We start from the raw sequence: 11,838 nt of genomic DNA, 5'->3' as shown, positions 1-11,838 counted from the left end.
AAAAAAAAAAAAAAAAGAAGTAATCCTATGACTTGAAAGACTAAGCCCTGATTGGCCTTTCCATACTGGAAAAGCTCTGTGTATGGGGATGAAGGTGGACTGACTGGGAACTAGCTTAGTGAAATGTAGAAAGATTCATTACCAGAAAGCTGGTCACCAGGTGATTAATTTTTCAGACACTCATGGGATATTAAGGAGCTTTGATCCACACTGATGGAGAAAATACCCATACCAACCAAATTATGGAGTTTTTCTGAAGAAGCCAAGAAATGTGGAAGACAGAGATAAGTATGTCCAAATGAGGCTCTGTTATTACAGAATTCCAGCATGTGACCTTGATTTCCCATATTTTATGCAGTGGGCATTCTCTGGACAAGCTTCTTTTAGAGTTAGATTAGAGGAATCTGAGAGAAGACGACTCAGTGAGTCACTGTCTTAGTGAACTTATGCATGGACCAACAAATGTACAGGGAGAAAGAATCATAAATTTTGCAAAGTCATATCAGCCAACTTTGTACAGAAGAGGAGAGCAGGCAAACAAAAGAGTAAGCTAGTCATAAAATATGTGAAGCCCAGTGAAAGACAGGAACCATTAGTTAATGGCTTTCCTGTATGATAATGCAGATACTATAAAATGGGAGGTCATAATGGATAGCTATGTTATTGTGATAGTATTGGCATTCCATGAAATAAAGGTCTACTTCTGAATTATGTCTATGATCTTTCCCTTGAAGAGCACCTACTCTTCTTGTATCAGTATGGCAAAATCCATCAGCTGCTGATCACTGGCTATGCTCTCTCCCACCCCAAGGCTACATCCAAAGCATAGGAAGTATTCAAATAAGTTTAAGCAAATATGCCAAACTTCAATTCAATTTAACAAACCTTTATTAAGTACTTACTACTTTCAAGGCACAGTGCTAAGTACTGGGGGTGCAAAAGTAAAAATGAAGTAGCCTCTGCCCTCAAGGAGCTTACTTTCTATTGAAGGAGACAAAGTGTGTAAAGATAATTAAATACAAAATATTTACCAAATCATACAAAGTAATTTCAAGAAGAAGAAAACGCTTAAACTAGCGGGAACAGGAAAAGCCTTGTAGTAGGTGGCACCTGAGGTATGCTTTCAAGGAGTCCAGGTATTCTAAGAGGCAGAAGTGAGGAGGAATTTCTGCATTTCAGACATGGAGGAACACTTGTAGGAAGGTATAGCAGTGGAAGATGGAAATCATGTACAAGGAACAGCTAATAGGACAATGGAATTAAAATCAAGAATGTGAAAGCGAATAAATAATAGGAAATAGGAGTAGAAAGGTAGCCAGGGTTTGATGATTTTATGTTTTATCCTAGAGCCAGTAGACACTTCCTGAAAATTGTTAAATTGGGTAATGACATGGTCAGATCTCTATTTTAGTAACATCAATATGGCTATTGTGTGGAGGGTAGATTAGAGAGGAAGGATGGAAGCTACAGTAGACTAAATGCAAAAGTTTTAGGGAAAAGTAATGAGGACTAGGAGAGGACTCTGGGATGGGAGAGGAGGATGATGGATAGCAAAGATGTTAAGATAGAATCAATAAGCCTTGGCAACCTATTAGATTTAGATTTACGGTTTAATTTATTGTTGATTTTCTAGATTTAAAAGTAATAGAAGGAACAGCTAAGTGGTGCAGTAGATAAAGCCCCAGCCTTGGAGCCAGGAGGACCTGAGTTCAGATGTGACCTCAGACACAAATGACCCTAGGGCAAGTCACTTAAATCTAATTGCCTCCCCCTCAAAGTGAAATAATGGGGGAAATGTTAATAATGTAGATTAAATTTAAAAGTATGTCATTCATAATTGGTTTTTTAGAGACCTTGTTGTTAAACATTTACCAGCACACCACTTGAGTCAGAACATATTCCCACTCCCATAGTCTCATATTCACATAGAGCTCATAGAGTAAGTTCAGGCTCTACTTAATGTAGACTATCACAATAGTCTCCTAACCGTTCTCCTCCCCTCAAGTCTCTCCCCTTTCCAATCTGTCCTCTACCCAGTTATCAAATTAATTTCTAAAGCACGTTATTCCATTTCTAAAAAGCTCTACCCAAGAGTTTTTAAGCCTCTTTTGTGTCATGGACCTTGGTAAATCCCATGAACCCCTTCTCAGAATAATATATTTAAATGTATAAAATTAAAAAGGAAAATAATTATATTAAACAGTTGTAATTTTTTAAAAACCTGGTTCATAGACCCTATATTAAGAATCTTTACAGAGGTTTTCTTTTGCCTTTCAGATAAAACACAAACTCCTCTATTTAGCATTTAAAGATCTTTACAATCTGGTTAAACTTTATACTCTGGTTAGACTTTTCAAAAAGTCTACAATCTAGTCAAACTAGCATATTTGCTATTCCCTCTATGGGACATTCCATCTGTCATTTCTATGTTTTGGGGATAAAGGTAGTCTCCTGTGCCTGGAATGCATTCCCTCCTACCCTCTGTGTCTTAGAATTTTGGCTTACTTTAAGGGGTAGTTCAAGGAACACTCACTTCCTACATAAGACTGTTTTTGTTCCCCCAGGTGGCATGTACCCTCACCCTCTCTCCTCCCCAAATAACTTTAAATTTACTTTGGCATATTTTGAGCTTTTAATAATAGCTAGTGTTTATAGAACATCTTAATGTTTGAAAAGAACTTTAAAATATTATCTCATGGTATCCTGACTACAATTGACTACAATTCTGGGAGGTAGGTGCTTTTATGATCCCTGTTTTATAGATAAAGAAACTAAGGCAGAGAGCAGTTAAGTGACTTACCCAGGGTCAGTACAACTAGTAAGTATCTGGAACAGGATCTGGACTCAGGTCTTCCTGAGTCCAAATCCAGGGCTCTATTCACCAACATGCTTATAACTTCCTGGTATAGTGGATAGCATGCTGGTCTCTGATACATTAGCTGTGTGACCCTGGGTAAGTCATTTAACCTCTGTGTCCCAGACAGCTGCCTAAAAGTACAAATTACAGAAGCTACCCATTTGCATTGATGAAGGGAATTGTCTTATAGGGAGTTATCTACACCAAAGAAATTAAATATTCAGACTAAAAGAAATATAGATTTATTTTTACTGAAGTCTATAAAAATGTCATTTCCTCCCAATAGAATGTATGCTTATTGAGGGTAGGGACTCTTTCACTTTTGTCTGGGTATTTCCAGAGCCTACTAACATTACCTAGACACATAGTTATTGTTTAACAAATGTTTATGAATTGAAACAGGCACACATGTCTAATATATTCATTCGTTAGGCTTGACTGTATTTATTTGTTGGGGAAGGAGAGTCGGTAGGAAGTGACAATGAATTTTAATGGAGAAAATAAAACATTTTTTTTAAAGGAACTGAATAAGGAAAAGCCAAGAGTCAAGGATGATTCCAAGGCTGAAAAGTAGTTGCTTCTAGGATAGCAGTATAAAGTAGTGGAAAGAACATTGGCCTGGAAATCAGGAGGTTCTGAGTACAAATCTCACGTCTGCTAGTTATTTATGTCCCCCTGGGAATTTAACCTCACTGGGTCTTGGTTTCTTCATCTACACAATGAGGGAATTGAACTGGGATAGGGGGTAGTGAACTTGTGGCCTCGAGGCCACATATGACTCTCTAGGTCCTCAAGTGTGTCCCTTAGTCACACATGTGGCCCTTAGTCAAAGGGCCTCAGGTTCCCCACCCCTGAACTAGGTGAGATCGTTTCCAGCCCTGGTTCTATCATCCTTATGGTGACAGCCTCAACAAAAGCAGGGAAATTCAGAGGAGGGATAGATTTTGGGGAAAATAAATTCAGTTCCATTTGGACTTGTTGAGTGTGAGACGTCTATGGAATATCCTGCTAGAATTATAAATCAGGTAGTTTGAAATGAGAGATTAGAGAATAGGAGAGTACTTAGGGCTATATATATTGATTTGGCAGGCATCTGTATAAGATGTCCCTATACTCCAATTATACCAGTTAAAATCCTTCCCTTCCTAGAGCGCCCAAGGGACCCTTTGGATTTGGGGTAAGAGGGAGAGAGAATCATCTCTGGTCCAGAGCACAATGCTTGAACTCTTCCTGGTCCAAACCTAAAACCCTGGGATTTGACTATCTCTAAGTTGGCTTCCCAAAGAGGAAGGACTGGCTTACTATTGTAAATGAGAACACGCACACTGGCATACTTTGTACTCTGCTGGATTATGTTCTCTCACTCGCTCAGTGGGGATGTTTAGGTTCCCTGGGGTCTAACTCTCATGTGAAACCAAATACCTTAGGCTAAGAATGGAGTCATCATCTGGATAAACACATATTTTAAGTTCCTTCTGTATTAAATTCAAGGACTGAGACTTCTTTCAAGGAACAGTGGAAGCTACATCCTTCTTTTTTTCACTTTACTAGCACATCTCACAGCACAGGGAAAATAAGAGATGCTCTAAAAAAGTGTAAATTGATAAGTAAATAGGTGACCAGTTATCTCTCGCACATAGCCAGACCTTACTGATGCAATCAGGTGACTGCTACTGTAATTAAATACCTTAATGTTGTTGAGGTTGACTTCCTGGAGGCTGGGATCATTGGCTTTCAGCTGCTGCAAACTTACTTCCACATTTGTGGGATTGGGTGGCTCCTCAAATATTGGTTTGACCTTTTCACCTTTGATGACATCTAAAACACAAGTTAATACTGTTGTAGGATTCAATTTCTATTCAATCATGTGTGATAGAATAATTGTCAAAGAATGTTTCCCAAAGTGTCATTTCTATCATGGATTTCTGAAACCATAAAATCTAATATAAAAAATAATCAGCTTTATAGGACAAGCAAATGAATTATATGGCTTTACTAAAAATTAATTAATTCTGCCTGATACTTATAACTTCGTGTTTCTCAGCTTCAGTTGTTATGTTCAGGTCCCAGGTATAGAAAGTGATCCTGGGCCCATCACTAAAACAACCATATCAGAACTGCTCAGAAATATTGTGATGGGGTAACCAACTTATATGTAAGTTTTGTGGTCTACTTTATGACTGACTGCTTATACAGAAGCAAATGTGCAGATGGCCATTTGGCATAGTGCCTTCCCAAAACAGCACTTCCATATGATGAATGACACATTACCATATAGGGACATAGCAAACAGATATATGTATTTGCATGTGCATGCAGGTACATACACATATAAATACATATGCACATGTACACACATTGGTATGTGTTTATATGTACACATATACATAGAGGTTATATATAAGCATGGGTGTATACATACACGTGTGTATATATGCATGTATATGTACACACAGATATAGACACACACAATTGGTCCTCAACTTTCACGGGGTTGATATTCCTAGAAAATGATGCAACAGTATAAATGTGAATGTTGATACACTGAGCCTATGAGAAATAGGGGGTTAGGTTCCTATAACCACCCCAAACTGTAATCTTTCACTAGAGATTGCTGAAAACATACTTTTCTGCATATAATTCTTTATAATAAAACATTAATTCTGATAATTTTAATGTACTTTTTTCTAACACAGTAACTATGAAATAACCCATAAAATATAATACGCAAAGTAAAGTTGGTAACATCCAAAACATTTTTTTCTTGTAATTCCCTAGAATTTTGTGATTCTTTGTGCTAACATCTCAAAAACATTTGTTTCAGACAATATTCACTTTTCATAACATGTGAAATCTAAGGCGCCATAAGAATTGTATAGCAAATAAAATTCTTAAAACTAAAACAGTTTTTAATCTGAATCTTACCTTCCACTGCATTAGGTGGCAGTGTGAGGGCATTGTACTGTATACATATATATATATAGTCTATCTTGACTGCCCTTTGAAAACCAAGGGAGGTTGCTGGGACTTTAGATGCTACTGTTGGAAGATGCTAAGACTGGCAAGGTCTTGACATCACCTCAAACACTGTCCTTCATGGCTGGTGATGGTATTGGACATTGTGAATGACACAGTAGCTCCAAATAATATGAAAGCAATGTCTGCTTTGTGCACCATTTGAGATCCTTAAAGGGTCTCAGAGTATGGGAGCATAGAAGAGGAGAGCTGACTTTTAACCTTGAAGCTGCAATTGATGATGGGACTGGCAGCCTCAGTGTCTCTAGACAGCTAGTCATTTGTTCCAGGGTTGGAAACTGTGAGTGGCACAATTATTTTTCTCTCTACTGTATATAACTGTGAGTGTACACAGCTGTCGGCACAAAAGTGAGCATGAGGTTACTAATAAAACTGTGTGAATACTTAAAGTCGTGAAAGTTAAATGTGTAAATGTTGAGGATTGAATATAATTGTTATATACATAAACACAACCTTAAATATGGCATGCACTTTTATTCATGGCTAGTGATAGAAAAAAAATGGCATTTATTCTCCTCATTGTGCAATCCTTCCTCCTTTCCTTTGGCCCCCATCTGAAGCTCTGGGGCAAAATGGGAAGAGAAATGATAACTAGGAGGGGAAAACTGAAAGAGTTCTAGGATCTGAGCCTAAATTTTTATCACTTCAGGAAAATGGGTACAGATGAATAAACCTTAAAGGAGCCTAATGTTGGCAGATCTAAAAACGAAAAAGAAAAAAAAGCACATGAGAGAGATGTAGATAATTCGTGTGCCACAGGGCATTTTTATTTCTTGATTTGCTCATGTCCCTGACAATGGCTTATAAGCTAAGCTCAAACACCCACGGGCCTACTGCTTTCCTAAACCAAACTAGAATATCTACTCTCCTTGTACCAGTATGGCAAAATTCACTGGCTGCTGATCAATGGCCGTGGATTCCCTATCCTGAGGCTACATCCAAAGCACAGGAAGTATTCAAGTAAGCTTAAACAAATATGCCAAACTTCTAGCTAGGGAAGCAAAAGGGTCAGGGAAAGGCTGAAATGAGGCCTCCTAATTTGTGCTTGGGGATTAGTATGGCATATTTAGCAGAAATGTAAGGGAATATGATATCCTAGCTTCCCATATAACTTCTAAGGTTTTCCACTCCTTTATGAAGAAAGAATAGCACATTTTTCTGGTGAATTTCCAAACATCCAGATGAATCTTTATTTTGAATGTTTGAAGAGTTGTGTTCTTTTTCCATTTCTCTTTCCTCCTCTATTCCCTGTTCCTGCCCCTGTCTTCAAATATGTCATCTATAAGAATATGAGGAAAAAGGATTTTGCGGTTGATTATAATATGCATTTTAAGTAGTTAGGAAATAATCATTACTTTTTAAAGCACAGAAACTAAAATTGAATGGAGAAAGTTATGCTTACTTTCTGCAAACTATGGTTTACTATCCTGATAGCCTACCAAATTTTAAATTTTCTTCCTTTGACTACTTTTATATCATTCAAATTGTTCATACTTTACCCATAAAATATACTCTAAGGATTTTATTTTTAATGGGCAAATGCTGACAGTATGTTTTACCTAAATATTTGGTATGTCCTTAGTTGGTCATATAAAGTAGATTCTGCTTAAAAAATAACTTTGGTGTGTAAGCATTTGCATGAGTGCTAGTATTTCAAATTCAATTTAAAGAGGACTAATGAATCTAATTAACTTAACAAAAGACCAGAAAACTGAAATTTTCAAATGAAGACTGCAGATTTCAGCTACAAATTTGCAACAATTTTTTTAAAAAACTGAAAAAATAACTAAATTTATTATTTGCATTTTTGTAAATTACTTGATTATAATAAATCTTATTCACAATACTCGATGTAATAAGACATTTTTTATAATAAAAATTAGCATTTATACAGTGCCTGACAGTTTACAAAGTATTTTACAAATATCTCATTTGATCCTCATGACAACCCAGAGAGGTAGGTGCTATTATTAACCCCATTTTACAGATGAGGAAACTGAGGCAGACAAAGAGTAAGTGACTTGCCCAAGGTAATAAGGCTAGAATCTGCTACAGTCTTGAACTCAGGTCTCCCATATTATAGAACAGCTAGATGGCACAATGGATAGAGCACTAGGCCTGGAGTCAGGAATACCTGAGTTCAAATCAGGCCTCAGACACTTAGTAGCTATGTGACCCTGGGTAAGTCACATAACCCTGTTTGCCTCACTTTCCTCACATGTGAAATGAGCTGGAGAAGTAAATGGTAAACCACTCCAGTATCTTTGCCAAGAAAACTCCAAATGGGGTCACTCTTCTCAGGAAGTCAGACACAACTGAAAAACGATTAAACAAACTTCTAGACTGCAAGTACTGCACTATGCCACTAACTTTAAAAAAAGATATAAAACTTTCTTCCTAATTAGTCTTTCCTTCTCCTCACCTTTCCCCCATCCCTGACTTTTCTAATAAAACACCTTCAATACCAAACACCAACCTCTGGGTTTTATGTTTATATCTGCAAATTCCTTTCAATCCATCTCCATGGCCTATGGCTTCCCCCAGGCTCTGTCTCAGTGTTCATTACTTTCTTATCTTTCCTGATGTTTCCCCTTCATGACCAGATCACTTTTACTGTACTTTAACTTAGAACTTGCTATGAGAGTTGCATCTGCCCTTAAGCCCAGTTTCTTAAAATGGTAGGTATGATAATTAAAGAAGAGCAAGGCATTAGACAGAATCTAAAAGCCTCTATTAGTGAAGGTAAACCACATATAAACAGGAACAGGAATCAGAAGTTTACAGGGAAAGGGTTTGGATGGTAACATATTACAATTGCAACATTAAGGTTTTTGACAACCACGTAATAATGAACACACACTATGGAACAGCTGACGAAGAAATCTGAACTTACCAGTAGCCAAGAAGTTTTGCAACCTTTGCAATTTCCCCTTCCCCCCCTTTACTTACTTCTTGGAGGGCTTTTGCTGCTGTCGTTACTGGGGATTTCTTCAGTAAATCGTGGATTATTGACTAAATTGTGAACTCCAAGAACAGCTAAAAAGCAAAGAGAAGTTGTTAGCATGATAGATACTATATTAGAATTTCTAATTTTTAATCTGTCTCTTAGGGAAATGAGTCTTCATGCATAGTATTCATATTAACCAGACACTCATTTTCTTTCCTATTAGTCAATAAACATTTATTAAGTGCCTACTATTGTGCACTGGGGATACAGATATAAAAATGAAAAAGTTCCTGCCTGCAGGAAGCTTACCAGAAGAAGCCTGCCCAGATACTTGGAAGATGTTACAATAATAATAACTGATATTTATATATAACAGTTTAATGTTATACACATGAACTCCTCTGATATAACAACCCTATGAATTGGGTGTCATCCTTATCCCCATTTTACAGATGAATAAACTAAGGCTCAGAGACATTAAGTGCCTTTCTCAGGTTTACACAGTGTTTGAGGTGGGAAAGCTCAGTCTTCCTGACTCCCAAGTCTAGAATTCTATCCACCACACCATAGTGCCCCTCATTCTGCTTACTTCATCCTTGCCTATTTAATTCTGCCTGTCAGAATTCCTGGCTCTCTTCAAGGCTCATGTTAGGTGCCATCTGCTATGGGAAAAAGTGTTCTGAACACTCTTAGTTATCAGTGTCTTTCCCTTCTCAAATTATAATATTTTTATTGATTTGTGCATAAGTTACATCCCTTTAGGAGAATATAAATAAGTTCCTTGGGGACTTATATTCCTCATTGCATTACTATCCTTTAATGCTTGGGCTTAGGGACAGAAGCAAATCTGTAGCAAGCTCTAAAGCCTGACACAATGTCTTATAAAGGGTAGAGAGAAGCTACTTAGAAGGACCAGAATTTAAGAATACCTTAAAGGAACAAGCATATTTGTGCATCAATGGATATGTGTGGTCCTTCAAGTGTTCATAAATGTTTGTTCAAATGAAAAGAAAATATCTAATGTGAGGGCTTCTCCAAAAGCACACATGAATTCATTTCAGTGATTGATCATAATAGACTACATAGTCATGGGCCCATATTTCTGGTTACGTGGCCATTTAGGGTCTGGGAAGACCCCAGGCACTTAGTTCAAAAAAGCTCTTAACCAGAATAGGGAAACCTCTGATACATAATAGGGGCTGTAGAAACTAACTTTTAATATATTTTCAGAAGCCTCAAAGAGTAGAAAAAACCCTGTTCCTTTGGTATTTCCTCCTGTAGGATACCCATTTAAGGAGCATTTTCCCTCTACTAATGTAGGCCACAATACCTCTAAATTTTAAGAAGTAAATTTCTGTGCTTGAAAAAAAAAGTCTATTGCTTGGAGAGAAACCTTCTGAAGCTAGATTTGGTCTCCTAGACTCCAGGCCCATCACTCTATCCACTGAGCTAGCTAGCCACCTCAGTATTATAATAACAATAATGAAAATGAGGATAAAAATACTCAAATACCTACCTACCTGGAAAGACAGTATGGTGTAATGGATAGAGAATCAAGATGACCTAAGTTCAAGTACCGCCTCTGACATATACTGCCTCTAAAACTCTGGGCAAGTGACTCTATGGATAAAGTTCTGGGTTTGGATTCAGGAAGACTTGAGTTCAAATCCAGCCTTAGATACTTACTTGCTATGTAACTCTGCATAAGTCATTTTAAAATTTGCCTCAGTTTCCTCATCTGTAAAATGAGGGGGTCAATTTCTAAGGTCTCTTTTATCTCTTAAGCTATTATCTCATATGTAATTATGTACACATTTAACTTAATCTCTGAGTATTCTAGACAACTTTTTCAGATCAGAAATTGCAGTGTAGTTACTGATCATGCATGGGCCAAGGGAGTTTTTTCACTGGGGAACTCCCTACACTGAGGAGATTACAGGGTCATAAGCCTGGACCAAAAATTAAAAAAAGTCCCTATACTTCACAGGCTCACTGTCAGGCTCAAATGAGACAAGATATAATTACTCTGCAAACTTTAAAGCATTCTATATAAATGTCAGGTGTTGTTAAAGTACTAAAAGGATATTGACACATGTCACATTATTCCATGATTTATGGTTTAATATGTATAAATATCTTTTTATCCAGCTAATTACCAACCTGCAAGATCATAGAGTTCAGTATCAGAGGCACTAGCTAAAGCTTCTTCCAGTTCTGGGTCAAGAGTCACTTTTTCTTCCTTATGAGTTTCTGTTAGCTTTTCCTTGGGGATAAAGATCCTTCCTTTGAAAGGAAAAAACAAACAAACATGGCTGAGAATGACTGCTTTATTGACAAAGGGAACTGATTGACTTTGAGGATGGAGCTTTGATAGCCATATGCTAAAATCACCAATCTATTGTGTCCAATTGTGTCCAATTGTGATTTCCCTACTAGCTAGAAAGAGGTCAAGACCCATAGTCCACAAGTCATCAGAAAGGCCATCTTGTTACTCTGCCATCTTGGCACCACCCCCCAGAAAAGCATTTGTAGTGGGGCAAAATGTTGATGTGGGGAAAGAAGGAAATCTTGTCCGTCTCCCTGTGCGTCATAGATATGGAGCAGCTAGAGCTCTAAAAAAATACAGGGGGCTGCTTGGTTATTTGATATTTAAAATATCATTTTGTTAAGATGAAACTAAGGAAGTAAAGAATTGGGGAACTCATCAGAAAACTCTAGAAGGATGAAATCTAGGATACATCATAGTAAAGAAAGTTCATTTATTCCCTTAATTCTTCCTTCCTTCCTTCCTCCCTCCCTCCCTCCCTTCCTTTCTTCCTCCCTCCCTCCTTCCCTTCCTTCCTTTCCTTCTTTCTTCCTTTCTTTCTCTTTCTTTCTTTTTCTTTCCTTCCTTCTTTTTCTTTCTTTCCTTTCTTTTTCTTTTTCTCTCTCCTCTCCTTCCTTCCTTCCTTCTTCCTTCCTTCCTTCCTTCCTTCCTTCCTTCCTTCCTTCCTTCCTT

General features: G+C 37.4%; 1 protein-coding gene across 1 annotated transcript in view; it reads right to left on the bottom strand.

The window, feature by feature from the left end:
• TMOD2 (tropomodulin 2) overlaps window positions 1-11,838 on the bottom strand; it is a 58,525-nt gene that overhangs the window by 29,986 nt on the left and 16,701 nt on the right. The window contains exons 4-6 of the mRNA XM_069098058.1: window positions 11,001-11,123; window positions 8,843-8,929; window positions 4,545-4,675 (exon numbers count right to left, since the gene is read on the bottom strand). Coding sequence (XP_068954159.1) covers window positions 4,545-4,675; window positions 8,843-8,929; window positions 11,001-11,123 — 341 coding nt within the window. The remainder of the gene's footprint in view (window positions 1-4,544; window positions 4,676-8,842; window positions 8,930-11,000; window positions 11,124-11,838) is intronic.

Source organism: Petaurus breviceps, unplaced genomic scaffold (assembly GCF_028583685.1).
Source record: "Petaurus breviceps papuanus isolate PSGF00001 unplaced genomic scaffold, PetGlider_PUasm1.0 37, whole genome shotgun sequence".
In the NCBI taxonomy this organism is placed as follows: Eukaryota; Metazoa; Chordata; class Mammalia; order Diprotodontia; family Petauridae; genus Petaurus; species Petaurus breviceps.
Note: the sequence above shows the minus strand (reverse complement) of the source record. Positions and strands in the feature narration are given on the sequence as shown.